We start from the raw sequence: 23,978 nt of genomic DNA, 5'->3' as shown, positions 1-23,978 counted from the left end.
AGAGACAAGCCGTGAGATGGCAAAGGTTAACTGACAAGTCGTTGTCTCACAGCCACCATAGCCCCCTCTTTCTGGTTTAAAATTGAATACGAAAGGCGCCGTGCAGTATATATGTATACAGTACATACATACATATATAGGCATGCGTTTGCCTTCGATATGAAATCGTGTGTATGCCCTGGTGAATTTTCTTTTTCGCTTCGCGTGGGCTGTAAAATTCCTTTTGACAGCTTTAAGCGTTCCATTCCCATTGTGGAAGTCCACATGTACATGCACTGTGAGAAAAACAAGAAAACACGATAATTTGTGCAAATAAAAATAAAATATAGCAAGTGAAAGCCCATAAATGCACGGAAAAAAATTACAAAAATAAATATGTTTTTGGATCTATTACAAAAGGCAACAAATTATTATTTTGTCTAAGCATATATTTATTTATGTGAATTTAAGGTGTTTTTAATTAAATTAAAAAAGAAGGAATTTAAGTTTTTCCCTGTGTTTCCATGCACGTACGTATTACCCCTGTAACAAAAGGCATTTGAAATGTGTGAGTCAGCAGACCGCATTGCTGCCCTTATTTTCACCCAATTTTCCCCACATTTCCCAACCGTTTAGCGAGTCTCTCTCATTACGCATACGACATGTGTTCTGTTGAGCGTTAATAAATCAATACCCAGGCGTCGTATTTTGACAAACATTTTCAAGCTGATAACCTTTTTACTTTAACGCCAGAGAAAGGAGAAAGGGAGAAAGGTAGAAGTGGCAGAAACAAATAAGAAATTCGCCATTAAAGTTGCGTGACGAAGTGAAATTTGCGTCAAATACTCGCGGGACTCTTTCCTTTTCTTGCCAAATATATATATATATATAAATATATATCTGTAAATGTGAAGTCCTGACATTTAGAGCAAACGACCCAAAAGTCTGAACCTCTGTCGTCATGCGGCGCATTTTGAGCTCAAGTGCCGGCGGCGCCCTGAAGTATGCCCTGAAATTGCTTTGATGTAGATGCGATATTTTGTTGTCAAAATACTAACATATACATATACATAGCACATATTCATATGGGCATATGGGCATATGCATATCGCATACGAAACCCCCCGCTAAGGGCACAAATGTCAACGAGAATTAAGTGCTCGCCGCCTTATTTTTTCCCCATCTCGAGCTGCCACTTTGACGCATTGACCGGAAGAGAAAACACTTTCCCCTACCAAAGCACAAGATGGCAGAAAATTTGAGTCGGGCTTTTAAAGATAAAAATCACTGACAGGGGAATAAGTAAGAATATATTCAAGCAGCTCTAGACAGGTAACATTATGAAAATGCTTTTACCGAGAGAAGAATTACTAATTTAATTTATACTTACGGGGTAAAACTGAAATGTTTTTGCAAACTTTGGCTTAAACTTTTTTGAATGATGCAGTATAGTTTTAACGTACGAAGCCTGGAAAGTGCCAACTCTCAAGATAAACAAGTCAAGAGTGGATAAAATCTGAGCTGAAATAAAATTCAACTGCGGGAAGTCTAATAAAAGCAGCTGAAGGTAGAAGAAAACGAAAAGCGTATCTCTTAGTTGTATTTTTAACATCTGCTAATCAATATTTCATTAGCACTCAAACAGGACATATAATTGTCTTCATAAATGACGAATACTTTCGCCAAAGGCAAAAGTTAAACTGAACTTTTTAACCTTCTATTAATATTTGTACACAAAGAACCAATTAAAATTCTAGGAAAGAAAACACTGAAAAATGTTTAAGCAAATTCTCAGAAATATTCAAGAGTGTAGCTAAAATGTCATTCCTAGAAGCAAGCATAAACTTTCTTACGAAAAATCAATTTAAATTCAATTTCTCAGAGCACATCTCAATGACAATGTCTGGCAAAGATTCTAGCAAATTGATTTTCTCCTAATCGTAAAGCAATTTAAAGTTTTCCGTCCTATTGAATTTCAAATTTCATTAGATTTTCTAATGGCATACAGTACAAAATTATGAAGTCATAATTGAGGCTATTGTTGGCTCGTTTTTGGCAGGTCCATTGCATATAAATATGTGGCACAGAACCACCGACAATGACACTGCACTTGAGCTGTGTCCTCGCTGGGAAACGTTTTTTCTTGGGAAACCGAATTTACTCCTGCCATTCTGCCCCGTTGAAACACTTAACCCAATTTGAATTCAACAGTGTGGGGGAGGTCAAGTGGGGTTGGGTCGGCTGGTCTGGGTATGGGTCTGGGTGTAACACTGTCAATGACACGGGCAGACCTCGATATATGGTCATGGGACATGCATAATAATTAGGCCGCCTCGAGTGCTTCTTTGTCTGAGGTCTTCCAACTGTTGAATACCCGAACTGACCATCAAATTCGAGATGTGCCCATGTAGTTTGGCTAATTAAGCACACACATTTATGGTTTGCCGTTCCTTAATGAAGTCATTCGGAGCAAGGCTTTCGGTGTCCGTCGCTCTTGAACTCAAAAAACCCGAAACCCACGCACAGGTGTCCCATTTCTGAATTGTTGACGTAATTGGATAGGCCAACTGACACAGAATTCCGATGAAGAATCCTTCAAACCGGTTGGTAAACGCCAGTTGGTCACTCATTATCTGGATTTAGTGTCATCTGGTCTCTTCTGGTCTCTTCTGGTCCAGGAAATACTCAAGGTTGTTTGGTTTCATCGTCTATATGGTTTATTTATAAGCTGTTTTGATATTTGATATTTACAAAATCAACCTTTGATGGGAAAATTTTGGTCATTAAATGATAGCAACATAAATTCAAAATCAAGCTTAAAAGCTGTTGATATTAGAATCTTTATAAAAAAAATAAATAATATCTAAACTTAAACTTAAGAAATAACGTTTTAATAAAGGGTTAAAATAATTTAAAGTAGTTTAAACCTACAAATTTTCAACTTTTCATTTTAAAAGACTTTTATTTTTAAATAACTTTTTCTTTTAGATAATTTTTTATATTAAAAAAATAGCAAATACAAATTTTTGTATAATATCACCTTTTATGAGTTACATTAAACACTAATATATAATACATTATAATATTTTGGAGCCTCTTATAAGTCAGTAATAAACCCATTGAATAATTCCACCATTTGAAGAGCAAAAATCGGATTCCAAATGTAAATGCAATTTGAAAGTTGGATTCAATTTCGTTGCAAGCGCCAAACTCAATTGCGCAATTTTGTAAAAGCGCAAACATGGGGGGGGGGGGTGAAAGGTTAGGCATTCAGAGGATACTTCTCACCCACAGTGGGTGGGTGCTTTCACATTTCACCACCACCACCTGCAACTGCAGTAAAAATGACATTAAAATGAAAGTCATATGCACATGGCTAACTCGCCACGCATAGCCAAGCCGTAATCATTTTGATGGCCCTCCGGTGGGAGAATCGGGGCTTCCGTGGGTGCAACAGTTTACCATGTGGAGATGCTGGGTTGGATGCCGGGTGCCGGCGGATGGTGGCGAAATTAGTTAGCCTTAATCCCATAAAAGCGATGCACGCTGCTACCGCTGATGATGATAATGATGATAATGATGATAGTGGCCAGCGGATAGAGACATGGACCGAAACTCGGCAAATTCCATTCGGGGAAAGGGAATGGGAACGCGAATATAAATGAAAATGAAAATGTTAATGTTAATGGGAATGCCAACATAAAACAGCTGCAGCAAAGGCTACAGATATGCATATATAGCAAGGCATATTTCCATCAACGCTTTTTATTAGATATAAAAGAATTGCCATTCGTTTTCACTGAAATTGCTTATAAATAGGTGATGGTGTAGTTCTCAATTATCCTGATATGATAACGTTTATCAACAAAAAAAACAGAGGAAAACTGAAAATTATACTGTGACTATTAGTGACTTTTATTTCAAATACCTATATTGGTTATAATTTGTATAGTATTGGATTTTGTGTTAATAACTTGTGAGATATAAGAAATATAAGATTTAACACGACCTTTTATAACTTTGCTTAATTATTTTGATAATTAAAACTCAAAAGCGAAACCTCTAATACACACTTATCAATAACAAAGTTCCCTTTTTTATTATTCCCTGAGTGTAGCAAAACACAACCAGTCAAATGTGATTAATGAAAAAAAAAATAAAATTAAAGTCCCCTAACAATAATCAAGTTTTTCAATTTTTATAAAATTTTATCAGCCTTACTCAACAGAACTTAGCTACCTGCTGGCCATATCGTGGGGCATAAATATTAAAGTCAGCTGAATTTACCTATTTTACGACTGTGTAGATATATAACGTCTATAACCGTCGGCGAAATGCTTGTGCAGTTTTACTTTCGTTCTCCGGCAGCTGCGGAAATTGTGAGGAAATGAAAATGGTTTAACTTTTCTTTTTCGTGTGCTCTTCGTTTCTTTTTTCTTTTTTCTAGTTTTTCGTTTCTTTTTTTTTCTGTGGCCAGCCCGCACCTTGACTGATGGGTGGAAAATAGGTGAAAAGTTGGAGGGGGGGTACAGATGGTGGGCATTTCATTCAGCCTCTTATTACTTGAGCCGTGCGGGGCTATTTATAGTTTACTCAGATGTTTGTGCAATTGCCATTCGTGTGGTTGCAGTGCGTTGAGTGAACCACCTTGACCCACTCTAATTGCAATCGCACCGCCTAATGTCTAATGTTCTCAGCCCGACGGAAAAGCAACAAAAAAGCAGTCGGCTTTTGGCCGGGCCAATCAGTATGGCCACTTAAACGCCCAATTGGTTGCTGAGTTGAGAGACTTTTCGATTACGTTTTCATCGGAAAATGGGGGGGACGGGAAAGGGGGGCGTGGCAAACCTTTATTAGTTTTAAATATTTATTTGTTCCGCCAGGCCGCAGGGAAAGTTGAATATTAATGAACTTAATTGAAAAAGTTTGGCAAAAACAACAGCGAACAGGAACAATATCCTGCAGTCAAAGTGCCCTGCCAAGAATTAATTTTCCAATTGGGGCAAATGAATTGTTGCGGGCAGAAGAAGTTGTGAAACTGCTCCACAAAATTATTTCACCGCCACAAACCAAGTCTCAATACGCAATTTGCATAATTACGTACATTTGATGGAAACTTATAAATATTTATGCTGATGCTCAAAAATGAAGCTCTTTGTTGATTTTCTAGGCGGAAAATGTAAGAAGAGCTTGGAAGATAATACCAGAGGGGTTTAAAGTAAAAGGTTCAAAATGTAGTTATGCAGAGGCAGGAATCTTTATCTTTAGTTTAGCTTTTAAAGTATTTAGTTCATTTTAATTTTATGGGTAAAAAATGAGTTAGAAAACTATGCGCATGCAGGAATTTATTTATTTATTTATTTTGTAAAAGAGTGTTTGGATTTTAAAATTATTTAAATAGATGCACAGATGCTTCAATTTTAAAACGCTTTGTTTACCACATTAATCACCCAACCAAACAATAACAATTCGTTATCTTTTTTGACCGAAAGTGTTTTATAAGCACGTTTTTAAATGCATCAGCAATTGTGACCTCATGTCGCCTTTTTTACTGTGAATCGAAAAGACAATGCCATCGAAATCAATTTCTATAAAAATAAAGAAACCCAAGTGAAAAGTGAATTACTCGTAAATTATATTTGTCGCAGCTCGTTTTTGGGTAGCGCAGAAACTTAACATGAATCTCACGTCTGTCGTTTTCGCCGAACGACCGAACCAGACCAAAATCTCAAATTGTGCAATGTTGAATCATGAGCCGACTTGTGTTTGGGCTTGGGTTTGGTTGACTGATGGATGGATGAATGGATGGATGTGGATAGGTGGGTGATGATAAAAACAGCGATGGAGGAACAGGGGCAGCGGGGGGTAATTGCCAACCAAATGACCGACAGCCAGCAGGTGACCGTTGGCCGCAAGTCGGAATTCCATCCAGTGTCGCATCTCCCCCTGAAACCCTGATGCCCCTGACCCTCAGTTCTGAACTCTGGACAATTTCTGGTGTCCCTTTGCAGTTCACAAACTTCAGTGAATTAAATGCGGGGATTGTGGCGTGGTGAGCATAATTTTTAAGCAATTTCGAAGTCAGTGCATTAAGTAAAACTAGTGATAACTTTCGGGGAAAATAGTAAAAACATTTATGGTTTTTGTTGATTATTACACTTGTTACTCTTTGCACTGTTTGATTGCTGGATATTTGAGTGATTTCATTTGTCAAAGCTAATATGTATGAACAATATTATAGATACACAGTGTATACATAAAAAGTCGTGTTAGACATCTGTAGACTAAGTTGTCTAGTAATACATTTTGGGAAAATAGAAACAAAAACATTTTTGATTACTCTTTGCTCTATTTAACTGCTGGAATTTTTGAATGATTTTATTTTAACGTTCGTTGTTAAATAATGTATACACATTAATGGCTTTTAAAAGTCTTCATAGCTTTTCTAGAACTCAAATTCATAGTTTATTTAATCTTCTTTTTTCCTACAGCACAAACATGTCAAGTGATTCGAGTCGAAAGATCCAGGTGCCCGATGAGCTGAAGGAGGTGCTGTTGCAGTTCTCGATCTCCTTCCTGGTGGAACAGCCCCCGGATGTGATCGACTATGCCGTGGATTACTTCACCAAACTGCAGTCCGAACGTCCGAGCGGAGGCCACACAGACATAAGTACCGATGACCAACTGAGCGTCAACTCACAGGATGCCGATGGTAAGTGGAGTTTCGTTTTATTTGAACTGCTTCTTTAAGCCATCGGAATGCGATGGTTTTTCATTCAAAGATTTTCCGATTGCGTGTCCTGTCAACTTTTTCTTGGCTTAAATGCCAGACTGTTTTTTCTGCAGCTCCTTCGTTTTGCATTTGCTGCATTTGCCGCTGGTACGAGGTGCGTGCTGTAGAATTCTTGCCAGGGATATTTTCACTTCCCCTGCACTTTTTCTGTGCTTTCTGCCCAGTTTGTGTTTTATTTCCGTCATGCAATTTGCTGTGAACTGCTGCGTAGTGGCTGCAAATCACTGACGTCAGCAATGTCAGTTTGGTTCGACATATAGACAATCTGCTGCTGTAATTCCCCCGACAATTCTGGCCAATTCTTGTTTTTTTTTTTTTGTTTTTTTGGTTATGAGCAGGTCGGGGGAAATCAAGATTTATTTGGCTGGCACAAATTGAAAAGTTTCCTCGTTTCCTCGTGGAGCGGTTGATTTGCCCTCCTTTGGGGTTTTGGTTTCTCTCGGCACGTGTTTAGATAATTAGCCCGGGCCACGCATATGGCCATAAATCTTTGGCTCCCACAACGAGCATACAAACTACCAAATTAAATAATGATGGTGATGAAGCTTTAGCCGAGTTCAATTTGCTCCAGCTCCTGCCCCCACTCCTGCCCCTTTTAGTTGGCCATCTCTGTCTGCGGGCCTTTGTTCACAGCTTCCTTTTGCGTGTTTATCTTCCGGTTAATCAAACACGCAGTCCTCGAGGGATGAGGATGAGGACGAGGATGAGGACGAGGATGAGGACGAGGGCCATGACGAGGAGGCGTTCTCAAGTGGGAGGAGGAGGAGGCTGGAGGAACGCGAAATGGGGCAAACTGCTCGTGTCATTAAAAATCTATTAATTGTGCACACAGCAGCACACCGAAGAGCTGTGCCAACTAGCAGCTGCCAATCCTTTCACTCACAGTCAGACTTTCATAGCTGTAACTAGCTTGGGGCATACAGAATGTCGATTAAGAGCCTTGAGTCCGATTTAAGAGCACAAATATCAGTGCAGAAAAATCCCGCTCATGAAAGTGTATAGAAAATGCAGCAAAATGAAGGAAAGAGGTTAAAGGGTGAAAGGCAAAAAAGTTATTCAGATTTTTAAATTTTAAAACATATTCATTTTCGATGAAATGTTTCGCAACTTGAGTTACTTGCTTCAAATACGGCATTTGTTTAAGTCAATCAATTTAAATTTTCTTCTTTTTGCTTAGCTTTTATTTTAGGATATTTTTTGTATATAGAAAATATAATTTTGTATTGTGAACATAGGAATTGTACGCAATTTTCGATCAATATTTTTTTATACTGCCTGTGAAATGTTCTACTTTATAATCCAAAGTTATGCACCTTTGTCTAACTATTGATGTCTGGCTGCCTTGGCCAAGTTTAGACGCTTTGGATGCCCAGTGAAGCCAGCGAAATCGCTTTAAGCTTCAACCTCAACTCGAGCGAAAGAGGCACGGGCACGCAAATAGCTACGGGCCACGCCCACAGCCTCCTACGCTTTTCCGCTTTTCCCCTGCCCGGCTTTCCATCGATCTGTTGGTCTGTATTTTCATGCTTTGATGTCTATTTGTGGGCGGAAACCTTGCAGTTTTTTGTTTAACTTTGGGCCTTAAAGTTGCTGTGACATTAATATCGCGCATACGCCGCGTAGGCCTTTGTGGCTCAATAAGGCGTGTGTGTGTGTGTGTGTTGTGTGCTGTGTGCCTTTCGCGCGGTGGTCAAAGGTATGCACTGACCATGGTACATGTTATTAACGCTCCTGTTAACCACAAACTCAAGCCGAGGGTAAAAACGGGAGCAACAGGAGGGCAAATGGACAGGAGGGCTGTGTTTTGCCGGACTTGCTGGGCCAGTGAAGCATGCTGATGAACAGCTCGGCAGCCGCATACGCTTCATCGGGCACACAGGGCGCATGACACGCCCCGGAGGCGGTGGTGAATGCTCCAGGCGGGAGGGGGGGCGTGGCACTGGGGTGTGAGTTACATTTCAACATTATTGACATGCCAGCGGCGTTCGTGGCAGAACTCTAGCTGAACGGAAATGCTGTCCCTTTTCCCCTTCCTTTCCCTTTTCCTCTCAACAAGCACCCCTCGTCAACGTCCTCCTGTTGCGCTTAATAATAATGTGTATATGAATGCTTATATGAAAAAGCTGAGGGAATGCTCATGTTAATCAAGACAAAGCAAAGTGTTGCCGCTATTTATAATGCTTCACTGAGAAAAATAAAGAGCTCTAATTGATATCACACTCTAGTTATCCCGCTTTTTGCGCGATACAAGGTAAAACAGATTGCTATGTCAACAAGAAATTTGAAATATATAAAATTTTCCTTTAATAATTTATAAAAAATTTACCTTAATAAAACTATTTTCAATTTTGTTTTAAAGAACAGTATTGTATATTTAGTTTTATCAATAACATCTTTTATATATAAAGCATTTAGTGTTATTTCGATCTGCATTGTACTTGTTTGTTTCTATGACAACAAGAAGTAAAAATATATCAAATTTACCTTTTATAAATTACAAAATATGTTTTTTTTATAAAATCAATATTTCGTTGACCAGCCAAATATACTTTCGTTTTTGGGGACAATAGTATAGTTAGTTAGTTTCTAAGGCAAGCAATTTCTTTTTAGAAGCCGAAGCCTTCAGCTTTAACTTTATCAATTGGGGTGACATTTCTCTCAGTGTTTAGCCAACAAAGCGACAGACAGCTGGCACACACATATAGGCTCCTGTATAAATAGACGGCCGACAACCACTGGACCGCTTGAGTGGCGTGTTGTGCTGCCTACTTACAGGCACTATTTCCGCCTTGGTTTGACGTTTGCCTGTCATCAGCGACTGCGAATCCAGCGGACAACGAGGATGGCGTTGTGGCTGGTTGGCTGGTTGCCTGGTGATGTGGTGATGCTGTGCCTCTTGTGCCACCATTGGCACTTTCAGTCGCTCGGAGGACGTCACAAGGATAGCACGCACACTGAAAACCGCCTTTCAGTCGGTTTGTCAGTCAGTTTTTTAGCCAGTTTGCCTGTTTGGCCATTCATTCAATTTATTCCGCCTCACGTCGACATCGTCGGAAACTGTCGTCCTATATATACATATACATATACATTTACATATACATATATATCTCGATCTCGTCGCCGTCACTCGCAGTCGTCCTCGTCGCTGCTGTCTCATTCTGCTAATGAAATTAATGCAGCCAACTTTTTATTTGCCATTCTTAATTGAATTTCCCAGCTTATTTGCACTCTGGGCATGTGTGCGTTTGTAGAGCAAGCAACTTACTTAATTGAAATACTTTTGGTGCATCAATTATCAAATGATATTCAAAGTTTTGCCAGTGTGCTCTGCTAAATACTATAATATTTCGAAATTTAAAAATTATCTGTGAGAAAAAAGTGTTTGAAATGGCGGCAGTTGTAAAATAAATCAAAGTTTTACTAGGAATATAAAAAGATCTAAATTGTAAAGTTGAAATTTATAGTTGTAGAACATAAACATTTATTCCTTTTAAAATTTAAAAAAAAAAACTTTTATTTAAGCTGCAATACATATCATGACAAATTCAATTTCCTTACCAAACTGTATTTTTAGTGTTAAATAAGTGTTGAATCTTATAAGTGCCGAAAACTCATTATTTCGAATAACTTGATTGACGTAGAAAACTTTTTGAGATGAAAATCTTTCCAAGAGGTGCAAATCAAAAATCGCAAAAATCCGGAACGCAATATTTCATTGATTAAATAATGTGATAGATACCTATCCAGTCATGCCAAGTTGGAAATTGAAAAATCTCATAAATTGGGAAATGGAAATTTTTCAGATTGATAGACATTTGCAAATCTTCTTCTAATTACCAGATTGTAAACCAAAAATCTCAACAGACCTTGCACATGAGGGTGTAATAAAGACCAGAGCAGAGCACGGAGGCAATTGCTGTCCAAGATTCTGGACGTGGGCATCTGTGCTGCTTCTTATGCCCACACACAGTGCAAACAGACAGCCGACGGGTATTTATATATATTCAGGGCTTGGATAAATACTTGTCTGGAGGGTAACATAGACCTGCACTTGGCCCGTCTTGGCTTACAATTTTTGTGGCTTTTGCCGAGGGGAAAACTCGGTAGGGGGGAAGTCCAGAATGCGTGCCTGTGTAACAGTGGGTAATTGCATCATTAGGTTGACAGTCCAACTGGCAACTTGACACGACTGCGTGGACTGAGTGGAAAACTGCGGGCTGCAGTGCAAACATTCTGCCAAATTCGAATCCAAAACCGAATCCCACAACCAAACTCTGTGATTTTGCTATGGAAGAACAGATATACAAACATTTGCGACTGACTTTCTGAAGGCTTCGCCAAACATTCGAGTGCATAAATATTTATTACGCATACGCAGCGTGTGACGGGAAAGCCAAGCGCTCGGTGTTTGCGCTGGATTTGTTTTGTTTTTTTTTTTGTTTTGCGGCGCTACAAAAACTCTCACCTTGGGTTACATACACACACCCATCAACATTTCTATACACACACTTTTTTTTTTTTTTTTTTTTAAACGTGTTCATGCCTAACTGGTTTTTATTTTCGCGCTCGTTGCAACCGATTTGAAATCGTAACTAAATTCGGAAACACGCACAAAAAGCAGCGCACTGCAATTGAAAATGTCCACTCAGGTGTCTGGTAATTTATTGGCTGGTGAGTTGCGCTTTGCTTGGCCAAAGCAAAAACCGAATTTCGTTGACCAAAATTAAATATATAAATACATATAGAAAAAAACAAATGCTGATCACTTAAGGTGTTGTGTTCGGCTTGAATGTATAATTACAGCAATTGATTTTGCGGTCATGTGAACCCGAATAAACATTTAAATATCTGTAGCAGAGCAGCAAAAGAAACGATGAGTCTGGTTTGTCTCACTGGTCTGACACATATATTCTCTGATGGAAATCTCAGCTGGACAACCGCCTCATATTTATGCAATTTTAATTGTCGGAAGCGCAATCTACGAGAAGGCTTTAAAACTGTTGCACACAGAGAAAAAGTACTTAAGTTCTTAATCAGCTGAGTTTTCAATTTAAAAAATGCAACGTTTTTAAACTATATTCTAACTAACTTATCAAAGTAAAATATTACCAATGTTTTTCTTGACTGAATTTGTTAACTAAAAACATTTTTTTTACACTAAAAATAAAAAACAGGCTTTTAGTGTATTATGTTTCTTTAAATTTACAATTAAATTAAAATTTTATAAAAATGTTTGAATGTGTTGTGTTAGTGATTCTATACAATCATTTATTTAAGGCAAGAACCTTACTGTTTTCCGGTGTTATATTCTGGAACAGAGTGAATTTTTGCACATTCTCACAGAGTTGCTCGTACATGGTACCAAATGACATTGGATTATGCTGCCTCTCGTTGATATGTGAGCGCTCCTCTGCATTTTCATTTGAAATGCAATTGTGGCCCAGCGGGAGATGTGCCAGAGCAGCAAATTCCACTCAGATGGCATCGTTTAGATATATCTAATGTAATAGGGTACTTTTTAATCATCTAGAAAAGTCGTTGAAGTTGAGAGTTTTGCCTTCACATGATTAGTTGGCCTCTAATAGACCCATAACACATGACTGATTAATGGTTTCAATTTATATTATTGCAGCGGAACCCCCAATGGTGGCCAGCTCGCGCCGCAAATCAGTTTTCGCCGAGGCCTACGATCCGGAGGCGGATGACGACGACGATGGTGCCACCGCCGTGTTCCCCAAGACAGACGAACAGCGGGCCCGACTGGTGGAGTCGGTGAAGAACGTCCTCCTCTTCCGATCCCTCGAAAAGGAGCAGGTACGTCGCCACCACACTCACTACATAAATCATAAGTCTCGGGGGAGGGGAAGGGGGGAGTTCTAAAGAAGGGAAGGAGTACCACACACGCATCAACGTTTTAACCCGAATAAGTGTCTGCCTGCGGTTTCCCTTTTACGCCCCATCAGGCAGGCTTCGGATCTGGCTCCTCCTCCCCCCCCCACCCATCTCCCCCGGAAAAACATCCCCTTGTAACTGATTTGTTTTCGCAGATGAACCAAGTCCTGGATGCCATGTTCGAGCGGAAGGTTCAGCCGGGCGACTATATCATCCGCCAGGGCGACGACGGCGATAACTTTTATGTTATTGAATCGTAAGTAAAACAAAACAAATTTCCAATCAAGCTTTATGAATAATGCGCATATTCTGTTTAGCCAAAAGTTAACTAAAAGTTTGAGTAACTTTTCGTGATTTTCTATAGAGTGTCTAACTAAACACAACATATTCAATTAGGGAAAATATTAACTTTCGTAAATTAGCTACACATTAGCTTACAGGCTTGGAAGTATTTGTTGACATTTTAATACATAATATATTATTTTTCATAAGCTCATAGGGGAATACAAAATAAATTACATTTTGATTTAGCTATTTCAGTAACATTTAGTTTGCATTCAGATTAGCCAATACCGCAATGAACAAATTTCAATTATAAATGTCTAAATAAAATATATTATTTTGTATTGAGAAACTAGTTTAATTAACAGGATTTTTAGTTTCTTTTATTTTATTTGTCATATTTTTCTTGCAATAATTTAAGTTTGTACTTATTTAAGAACACCTCAAAGCCTAAACCAAACAATTTCCCACAATATTTAAAGTTTATCAAACGTTTTATAATGAACGCAAAGAAGTATTACCGCATAATTACTCATGCGGAACAGCGAAGCTCATTCATTTATGTGCAGCTTAATTAATATGTATTTGAATGGGAATTAGTGTTTGGTGTGGCAATTAATAGGCATTTACATATTGATGAGAGCACACTCACTCATCAATTATAAACTGCATTGAAATAAAGTGCATTTTTCGTGCGAGTATATCTCTGGTCTTTTAACACCCCTTCACCCACCGCATTTTTCCGTATTCCCGCAGTGGCGTCTACAAAGTGTATATTAATGACAAGCACATTAACACCTACAATCACACTGGACTTTTCGGTGAATTAGCGCTGCTCTACAACATGCCCAGGTATGCGAGCCATTCGTATTTGATCGATTCATTATGCCAAATTTTCCGCGCTGTCTGAGCCACAATTACAACGTGCTAATGGCTGTATATATATGGACGTGTCTCTAATGTTCAACTTAAATATATCTAGAGCGGCCACCGTGCAGGCGGAAACGAATGGTCTACTTTGGGCCATGGATCGCCAGACCTTCCGACGCATCCTGTTGAAGTCGGCCTTCAGGAAGAGGAAAATGTACGAGGAGCTGTTGAACAGCGTGCCCATGCTGAAGGCCTTGCAGGTGGGTTATTTTCCACCCCACCCCACTCCCACCTCCGCCCCACTCCCACTTCTTATTCCAATCGATTTTATATATCCAACTCTTGTGCTTCAGAACTACGAACGCATGAATCTGGCGGATGCTTTGGTTTCAAAGAGCTACGACAATGGCGAGCGCATCATCAAGCAGGGTAAGTGCTCGACAAAGGTACAGGGGAGCTTCCTTAAGGCCAATTAGGGTTCCTTACATTTAACTTTGCACATTTTCTATGAATTTCAATTTAAATTGAAGTGGGGGGAATAACAAACCACAATGAACCGAAAATGGTTAAACTTTATAAAACGAAATTAAATTTATTAATTACTAATAAGAGACTTGAAACTAGAACACAACAGGATTAAAGTTCTTTAATTGATAATTATAAATTCCAATTTAAAACAAACATATATTTAATGATTTGTTAGATAACCAACCGCTCTTCATACATATTTAATAATAATTTAGGCTAAACGTTTGATTTAATTTGAAATTCGATGAACCACAGGTAAAGAACAACAAACCTACAATTTAAACTATACAAAAATAAACCGCTTCGATTGCTGAATTATGTAGGGGCATCTTTTGGCCGTCTGTAAAAAACATTCACTCTTTTATCCATTTGGGAATTCTCTAATAGGAACCATTTTTTTTCTCCAATCCCCAGGCGATGCCGCCGATGGCATGTACTTCATCGAGGAGGGCACCGTGTCCGTGCGCATGGACCAGGACGACACCGAGGTGGAGATTTCGCAGCTGGGCAAGGGCCAGTACTTTGGCGAGCTGGCGCTGGTGACACATCGACCCCGAGCCGCCTCCGTCTACGCCACGGGCGGAGTTGTCAAGCTAGCATGTGAGTGTCCCGTGTCCACTGTCCAGTGTCCAGTGCCCAGGGTTCTGGCTAGTAGAAATGGTGGCTACACGGAAAGCGTTTCAGTCGATCCATGCCCCGCTTGACCTAATCCCTAATGCTTTTGTTTATTTGTTCTTTGTCCCCCGTCCACATTCCCCGGTCCGCCATTCCCTCGTGTATGTCGTGTGTGTGCTGTGTGTGTTTGTGTAGTCTTGGATGTTGTTTGCTTCGAACGCCTCATGGGAAAGTGCAGTGGGGGCATCGAGCGTAGCATTAGTGGGTATCGCTATCTGGAGCAGGATCTGCGCGAATACTTTGGCCATTTGCAACTCAATTAGTAGAAGTAGTAGTAGTCCGTAGTAGAAGTAATTTTAGTTCCTAGGGAAGACTAAAACCCATTTTCACGACCTCATTTTGCTTGGTTTAATTAAGAATTAAATAAGAGCTAGGAGAACCCAACTAAACGGTTATGAAAGCATTTTTCCAGCGCTACAATATGAACGTGACTATGAATTTCGTTTTGTTAATATTGAAATCACCTAGGAAATGAGTTTTGTATAATTATTTAGTGACTTTTGTATAATGAGGTCATGAAAATGGGTTTTTATTTATTAAATTTGAACTGACTTAAGCCCGAAACTCCGTCCAGTCCTAGACGCCGAGGCCTTTGAACGCATCATGGGCTTCCTGACCGATGTACTCAAGCGCAATATAGTGATCTATGAGCAAATGTTCACCGACATGGCCCGCCGCAATACGAATTTGTGAACGAACTAGTTTAAAATGTTTCTACTTTTGTAGGTTGTAATTGTTCTAAATTTTCAAGTGTGCAAAGCAGTTTTTCGAATTTGATACAAAGCTCTTCCAAATTCTGCATTTAAAAGTTAAAAGAAGTAATAATAAAATATAGATTTATTGTGACACACACGCATACATGAGTATATGTTAGGGGCAAAACCCGCACCATCCCCAAAATAAAACCCACAGCACTATGAAATATGAATGTCTGCAGCTGACACAGGCATCTAAAGGTTAATGGACCGGTAAGAAAAGGATATGTAGATGATATTGAGGGGCCTGTGGTGATCAAGGAATGAGTTTTAATGGGATACCCATGGATTTGGTTATGTGTTTGCTAAACTGTTCTTAATTAAGTATTACTAAACCTCCATTCCCCCAGAAATTCCTATTCCCCAGCATGAAATAAGTGTGTTCCATGGATTCTCTGTACTCAACATTAACTAATGATATCACTCTCTATCTAATTTAGTCCTCGATGTGAAGGCATTTGAGCGTTTGCTGGGTCCCTGCATGGATATTATGAAGCGCAACATTGACGACTACGAGTCGCAGTTGGTGAAGATATTTGGCAGCAAAAACAATATCACCGATACACGATAAAAAGTCTGAACAACCAACCAACAAAAACCACCATCAGCAGCTACAACAAACAGCTATAAACAACTATAACTGAAAAGTAAAGGTCACTTGCAGGCTTCTTAGGATTTTATTTTGTAACCATGTTTCTTTAAAATTGAGCAATACTACAGACAGCAAGAAAACAGCATAACACAAGAACCCACGAGAAAGCACAAATACCAAACAAACACACAAGGACACAAAAATCATTTAAACTTAATCATGAATATTTGATAATTGAAATTAATCTATAACACTACGATAATAATGATGATGATAATGATAATGTTGATCATGTTGGGGAGAAGCTTAGCAATGTTTCTAATCTAAAGCATAAAAGCAAACAAGCGAGTTAAGAATTGTATTGTATGTATTTAGCAATTGTAATTTGTAATGTATTTAATTGGGCGAAAGTGAATTCAAACGCAATCAGCAATTAGAAACAACAAACGATTGGCTCAACGGGAATGTTAAAAATACTAATTTAAGTTTTGTTTATTCATACCTTTTTGTTATCAATTGATTTATTCATAATTTAGAAAGTAACGCAAACACTTGTTTCATGGGCTGCTAATTAACTGATAAGCGAAATGAAAGCAAAAATATATTGTATATCAAATAAGAGCAAATTGAACACACGCAGAGACATCAGCAAAGAGTTTCCCCACCATTGAGTATATCGAGAAACACTCTACCCAAAAATCGAAAGGTATTCGCCTAGGGAAACCCCAAAAACCAACAACCAATTAATGTTTGTATGTACTAGTCTATACATGAAGCAGCTGGACAGGTGTTTCGGCCATCGGAGAGTAGGGAAAGATATCAGATTATCAGATTATCAAATTAGCAGGTCCCCCAGATGTAGGTTTTCCACTTCCTAAAGCGATCTCACTATAGGCACACGAGAATGTTATTGTTATTCCGTTCTCGGAAAGAGAAGATCACAAATAAGTAATGCTAAAGGCACAATCAATATGTTGCATGGGATCAACTTAGAAAACTTTGAGAAAAACTAGCGAAAAAATACGAAATTTAGCAGAGAGTGCGGGCTGAGAATGGGGAATGGGGAAAAGATGTGTGCACATGGGTGACATTTGCTTAAACCGCTTTAAATATATATATATTATAATATATATCTTTTATTTTCGGGCCATATCGAAAACGAATCAAAGCAATATCGACGGCCTGGACAATGTGTACTTAGTATATCCCTGTTTTTGTTGCTGTTCAATACCTGTACTACCACCCTTGACCTAAACCCACACCTATATCTCTATTTATATAACTGAATGAGCTTAAACTATGGTAAAGCCTAAGCCTAAACCTAAACGACTCCAACTACTTTATATGAGTGTAACCGTATTGTTTTGAACAAACAGCGTAACTAAACAAATCTTAGTGGGATAATCAATGAACTTGCATATGTAGGTATAATATTAAATTAAACAAATTCAACTGGCATACCAACAGTCGAGAGGTGTTCAAAGCTAAAAGAAACTACATATAAAGAAACCGAAAATATCATAAATGTAAAATTGCTACAAGTCGTTCAAATTGTCAGCAAGAAATAATAAAACTAAAGTATATAAAAGTATGTTTTTAATCTTAATTGGTGTCTAGTCTATGTTCAAGACTTTAAAGCAACAAATTCTTGGAAATTTTCGAAACAATAAGAACGTGAGGAAAGAGTTCAAGAAAAACAAATAAATAGTAACTATATATCAAGCGAGTAAAATTATAGAAAGTAATTAAGATGCTGAAAGTGCTGGCCATTTTCTTCCACATACCAATTACAACAACACACAGCACACACACACACACACACACGAGCCAATACACCCACACACACACGCACACACAAGCCATAATGAAAAAATATTCATCAAGCAAAGCTCAAAAAAATATTTAAAAAAACGTTAAAATCACCGAATGACAAGCTCTTAACGCGCAAATTTCAAATTAAAGTCACTGAGAAAAGGATACATAAAATAAAAATAGTAAAGCCTATTCGTATTTTAACTGTTGTGTTGTAATTATGCATAAAGCGTATTTAATTATGTATGTGTAACAAAAATAAAAATGAAAAACAAATACAAATACAAACGAAAAGAAAATGAAAACAAAAAAAGAGTATGTATTAACAAAAGAAACAAAAATATTTGCAAAAATTGAAGGTGTAGACACTGAAAAAAAAGGAAACACAAACTTGATTTAAACTAAGCGCCGAAGAAGCTGCTGTAACACATTAAAAAGCGAATCAACTTTAAAGTTTCCTGCTTTTGCCATTAACAAATAAATTATTATGGTTTTCTTTATCTTCATTTACTGATGCCAAACAATTGATTTAAATAACCAGCAGCTAATATAATGGCATAGAAAGTTTATTTATAAGACGGAAGCGATGATGATTATTAAAATATGAATGAATTCAACTAACTTCATATTAAGATGTCCTTGTTATGTCGCAAAGCATTCATGAAAATAAAAAGCAAAAAATAAAATAAAAACCAGAAAAAGCAAACATGACGAATGAATACAAGTTTAATAAATGCGATAAAACAAAAAATATCTTATTTATTTATGGGGGTGACTTTGAGATTCAATCTCGGATTTTCTTAAGTATTTTCAGTAACATAAAATATAAAAGTCTTTGGTTTAATAAAAACAATGTTCAATATCCCCAATTTTTACAAAAATAGCTATTTAGTTCCACTTTTTCATGTCAATGTATATTAAACACCTAAAAAATCAAATATGTCCTCATCCAGATAAAAGAAGATATGATTTTATTGAATTTATAATTTTTATTCACTTAAAAACGTAGCTCCAAATACACTTATAATTTTACGGTGTTTAATATATGGTTTTTATCGTTAAATGTATGTGTGTATGTGTATCGTTTATAATTATGTTTATAGAAACTCATATATCGGAGCCACTCTGCCGACAATGCACGAATGATAAGTGTGTGGGGCGGATTTGGTCGCCAATTAAAATGGTTTTGGATCAGGCTGGCCCAAGTCCAAATTAGAATTAGAATTACAGTTCGAATTGTCTTGCAGCACGATCCGTGACCAAGACCAAGGATGGTATCAAAAAGAGTGATTATTGTATTGGGTATGTAAACTGATCCCGTTGTCGGGTTGTCGGCTGAATGCCTTAGCCAGTGGTTGCTGTAGTTACCGCCTCCAGGATGCGAATGTGATTGGTTGTTTGCTTGCTTGCTCGGTTTTCCAGGGAAAAATTCATTTAAAAAGTTTCTTTTTTTGTGGTTTTGTTTTGCAGTGTAAAACTAGAAATCTAACTGTAAAGATCATCGTCGCCATTGTCGCCTGGCGAGTTGACTGGCAAGTTGCTGCCAGTTCCTGAGGTGTTGCCGGTTTGACCGGGGAATCTAGAAGTTCACAAGGATTAATACGAAATTTGTACCACAAGACAAGGCTCCTTGCTCAATCTCACCTGAAGTTCTGTCCGAAACCACGGGACTGCTGCAAAGTCTGGGCAAACATCTCGTATTTCCTGATGTCATTGTCGGACACCGAGCGACGAGCAAACTTCATGGCCTCCTCGAAGTGGGCGCTGGTGATCTCCGGCACTGGGTCGTCCTCGTCCATCTGGTATAGGGAAAGAAGTCAAAAATAGATACTCTTTTGGGGAGCCAATCGAGGCGACTTACGTCCATCGCCGAATTCTGGTTCTCGGCGCGTTCCTTCTCGCGACGGATTTCAGCCTCGATGGCCTGTCGGATGGCCAGCTTGCAGGCCCGCTGGCAGATCTCGGTGAGATCGGCGCCCGAGAAGCCCTGCGTCACCTTGGCGATGTAGGTGAGATCCACCTCCTTGGCCAGCGGCGACTTCCGCAAGTTGGCCTTCAGGATGGCCTCGCGCGACTTGTCGTCGGGCAGCGGAATATAGATCAACTGGTCCAGACGGCCCGGACGCAGAATGGCCGGATCGATGATGTCCGGACGATTGGTGGCCCCGATGATGAACACGTTCTTCTTGGCCCCCATGCCGTCCATCTCGGTCAGGATCTGGTTGATCACACGATCGGCGGCGCCGCCGGCATCGCCCACATTGCCGCCACGGGCCTTGGCGATCGAGTCCAGCTCGTCGAAGAAGAGCACACACGGAGCCGCCGAGCGGGCCTTGTCGAAGATGTCGCGCACATTGGCCTCGGACTCGCCGAACCACATGGTCAGCAGCTCGGGCCCCTTGACCGAGATGAAGTTGGCCTGGCACTCGTTGGCAATGGCCTTGGCCAGCAGCGTCTTACCGCAGCCGGGCGGTCCGTAGAAGAGAACACCGCGACTGGGCTGCATGCCGAACTTGAGGAACTTGTCCGGATGCTCCACCGGGTACTGCACCAGCTCCTGCAGCTCCTTCTTCACGCTCTCCAGGCCACCGATGTCCGTCCAGGTGGTGTTGGGCACCTCCACAACCGTCTCGCGCAGCGCCGATGGACTGGACTTGGTCATGGCGTAGCGGAAGTTCTCCATGGTGACGGCCAAAGAGGCCAGCACCTCGGCATCGATCTTGTCGTCCTCCAAATCGATGAGGTCCATCTTCTCACGGATCTGCTGCAGGGCAGCCTCCGAGCACAGCGAGGCCAGATCGGCGCCCACGTGTCCGTGGGTCTCGGCGGCAATCTGCTCCAGATCCACGTCATCGTGCAGCTTCATGTTCTTGGTGTGGATGCGCAGCACCTCCAGGCGGCCGGTGGCATCGGGAATGCCGATGTCGATCTCACGATCGAAACGGCCGAAGCGACGCAGGGCCGGGTCAATGGAGTTGGGCCTGTTGGTGGCCGCCATCACGATCAGATGCGAGCTCTTCTTCATGCCATCCATAAGGGTCAGCAGCTGCGAGACAATGCGCCGCTCCACCTCGCCGTGGGTCTTGTCACGCTTCGGGGCAATGGCGTCGATCTCATCGATGAAGATGATGGCCGGCGAGTTCTTCTCGGCCTCCTCGAAGGCCTTGCGCAGATTGGACTCCGACTCTCCGGCCAGCTTGGACATAATCTCCGGTCCGTTGATCAGGAAGAAGAAGGCTCCGGTCTCGTTGGCCACGGCCCTGGCAATCAGGGTCTTGCCCGTGCCGGGTGGTCCGTACATAAGGATGCCGCGCGGTGGCTTCACACCGATGGCCTTGAACAGCGACGGATGGCGCAGCGGCAGCTCCACCATCTCCTTGATTTGGGCCAGCTGTTTGCGGCAACCACCGATGTCGTCGTAGCCCACGGCATTCAGCGACTCCTCCTCCTCCTCGCGCTTGATCGGATCGCCGTCGCAGAAGATCACCGTCTCGGGGGCCACGATGCAGTACGGCTCCGGGTCGGTCAGCACCACCTTGAACTCAATGGGACGCATGGCGGCGCGCACGATGAAGTTGTCGCCCATGTGGATGGGTCGGTAGGCCTCCAGGAAGTACGGCTTCAGATAGATTTCGAACAGGTTGCCAGTGACACCCTCGGTGGTGTCGTCAATGGGCAGGATGCGCACCCTCTTGCCGTACTTGACGTCCGGGCAGGACTGCACCGACACCACGTCGGACAGATGGACGCACAGGTTGTTGCGCACCACGCGGTTCATGCGGATCTTCTCGTCGGGGCAGGTGTCGTCCGAGAGCACGATGCAGACCGTCTCCTTGCGGCGCTTGCCCTTGAGGATCACGGTGTCGCCGCGGAAGAGCTGCAGCTCATCCATCTTCGCCTGCAGAACAGAGAGCGGGCAAATGAAGGTAAGAAAGCCGAGCCGAGCGATTAGTATTAGTGTGATGACGTGGCCTTTGGGAGTGTGTATCTCACCTGCGACAGCGACACCACCGAGTTGTCATCATTCTGGGCCTCCTCGACAATCAGACGGTTGGGGCGGTCCTTGCGCTTCAGGATCGCCGTTGCCAGATCTTCACTGTGGGGTAGAGTAAGTAAAGGATCGGTTTAAAACTCCGTTTTGGACTAGTGGGCGATGCCCTAGCCCTAACCGCTTGTCGAACGAGGACTTCGGTTTCATCTTTTCGTCCTGCTCGCTGCGATAGCCCCGCACAAAGTCCCTGGGATCCCTGTCCTGACCCATCCCGTCGTCATTGCTGCCTGACATGTTGTGTCTGCTTTTAAGTCGGGGATTCCCCTTTCCTTTTTGGTCTTGATCAAATGAATGGAAACAGCTTTCCCAAGCAAAGCCGAACGTAACTAAACTTTGGGGAATTCAAATGACCGATTTGTTTGTCGTAGCCAACGTGTTGGTTGTTTTTAAAGGCAGTTTTGATTGGTATTTCAGTGATCTTTATAACTATTTTATTTTTCAAAACAAATGCAATTTCAATTTAAGTTCAAGAAAATGGTGAGATTATCCACATTATACAATGGCGTTATAGAAGTAAGACTGTATTCTTTTTTTTATGCCAACTCTTTTGGCGCCTTTTGTTTTGATAAACAGCTGTTCTAAATATACATTTTTTCATTGTATTTTTAGGCCTTTTACTTTAAGATCGCAGCCCAAAGATTCTGGCTTTTGTTTTTTAAACAGTTCCCACAATATTAGAAACTTAAAAAACAGGTAAATGTCTAAATAAGTCGTATTTTATAACAGAGGCATCCAAAGATTGTAGATTCTTCTAGAAGTGATGTAATTTCGGAGGATATTACTAGATTTTAGTAGCTTAGCAACTTGATTAATATTAATGTTGTTTCCGCAAAATAGAGCTTTGTGTATTACGGACTTGTTTATATCGAAACACTTTCTTTTATTTATCCAGTTCTGATTTCCATATCCAGCGGTACCAAATACCAATCACCCTGTCACACCCCCGCAAATGAATATCCTTCAACAAAAGGACGACTTATTTTTCGGGACAACAAAGAAAAACCGTAAGTTTTCGAGCGGCAACAACAACTGCAAGGGCAGTAACACCAAAAACAACAACAACAACAATGGACTGCAAATGGCGATTTTCGCTGGCGTGTTTTTTTTTTCTTCAGTTTCAGCTTTGCCCTAGTTTCGCAACGTTTTTGCAACCGGCTGAGGAAAAGTCGCGCTAAAAGCTGGAGTTTTGCCTACATCAAGAAAGGCCATTAACAATGCAATAATAATATGTCTGCAATGTGGCCCTTGCGTATTTTTTCATCCCGATGACTGCGCGAAATTAAACGAATTCGGCGAAATTCGACTTGCAGTGTATAGCACGGCGTTTATTTGGGCACGCGGTGCACTTACCCCTTTGAATCTGCCATGGTACACTAGTTAAGGTTGAACTTTTTATCTTAATCGTAAAATTCGGCGTATTCGGACTATTCGGTGAGCTGGAAATCGGCACTTTTAGTCAAATTCAAAGATGAGGCAGCAGAAACAGATTAGAGGTGGCTAATCGTCGATTTTGCAACGATGTTTTTACAACTTATCGATTGTTGGCCTCTATCGATATCTTACAGCCCAATGTGGTTGTTGACTCTGCTAAGCGAAAAGTCTGGCAGCCTTGTAAGAAGCAGCCTTTTTGCTGACACAGTCTCGCTGTTGTAAAACTGTATAACGTAAGAGCCTACGTTTTTGTTTAGTTTGTTGAAAGAATGTAGCATGCTTTCGAAGGATCTACGTTTTCCGTACATACTTTCTACA

The 23,978-nt window shown here is 40.6% G+C and overlaps 2 protein-coding genes across 7 annotated transcripts in view; one reads left to right on the top strand and one right to left on the bottom strand.

The window, feature by feature from the left end:
- LOC108141346 (cAMP-dependent protein kinase type II regulatory subunit) overlaps nt 1–17,957 on the top strand; it is a 29,835-nt gene extending 11,878 nt beyond the window's left edge. Inside the window, exons 1-9 of one of the 4 annotated variants that reach the window (XM_017264662.1) lie at nt 9,600–9,755; nt 11,422–11,443; nt 12,405–12,586; nt 12,820–12,920; nt 13,703–13,798; nt 13,929–14,076; nt 14,170–14,245; nt 14,759–14,944; nt 16,215–17,957. In XM_017264662.1, the coding sequence (XP_017120151.1) occupies nt 9,615–9,755; nt 11,422–11,443; nt 12,405–12,586; nt 12,820–12,920; nt 13,703–13,798; nt 13,929–14,076; nt 14,170–14,245; nt 14,759–14,944; nt 16,215–16,345 (1,083 nt within the window). In that variant the 5' untranslated portion in view covers nt 9,600–9,614 and the 3' untranslated portion in view covers nt 16,346–17,957. Of the gene's footprint in view, nt 1–6,470; nt 6,692–9,599; nt 9,756–11,421; nt 11,444–12,404; nt 12,587–12,819; nt 12,921–13,702; nt 13,799–13,928; nt 14,077–14,169; nt 14,246–14,758; nt 14,945–15,154; nt 15,562–15,593; nt 15,870–16,214 lie in introns of those variants that run through there. The other 3 variants (XM_017264659.2, XM_017264661.2, XM_017264660.2) reach the window with 3 other exon arrangements.
- Nucleotides 17,958–19,147: 1,190 nt separating this feature from the next.
- Nucleotides 19,148–23,713, bottom strand: LOC108141345 (transitional endoplasmic reticulum ATPase TER94). Of its 3 annotated transcripts, none has more exons than XM_017264657.2 (5): nt 23,580–23,713; nt 22,172–22,274; nt 20,040–22,076; nt 19,823–19,977; nt 19,148–19,757 (listed from the first exon to the last, which is right to left on the bottom strand). In XM_017264657.2, exons 1-5 carry the CDS (start codon nt 23,594–23,596, stop codon nt 19,664–19,666), a joined length of 2,406 nt encoding a protein of 801 aa, XP_017120146.1. In that variant the 5' UTR covers nt 23,597–23,713; the 3' UTR covers nt 19,148–19,663. The 3 variants fall into 3 exon arrangements, with proteins under 3 accessions (XP_017120146.1, XP_017120145.1, XP_017120144.1); XM_017264656.2 differs by lacking the exon at nt 23,580–23,713 and adding an exon at nt 22,348–22,506 and having other exon boundaries at nt 19,823–19,974; XM_017264655.2 differs by lacking the exon at nt 23,580–23,713 and adding an exon at nt 22,348–22,501.
- Between the last annotated feature and the right edge of the window lie 265 nt (nt 23,714–23,978).

The sequence above is a fragment of the Drosophila elegans genome, unplaced genomic scaffold, assembly GCF_018152505.1.
Source record: "Drosophila elegans isolate 14027-0461.03 unplaced genomic scaffold, ASM1815250v1 contig_183, whole genome shotgun sequence".
Lineage (NCBI taxonomy): Eukaryota > Metazoa > Arthropoda > Insecta > Diptera > Drosophilidae > Drosophila > Drosophila elegans.
Note: the sequence above shows the minus strand (reverse complement) of the source record. Positions and strands in the feature narration are given on the sequence as shown.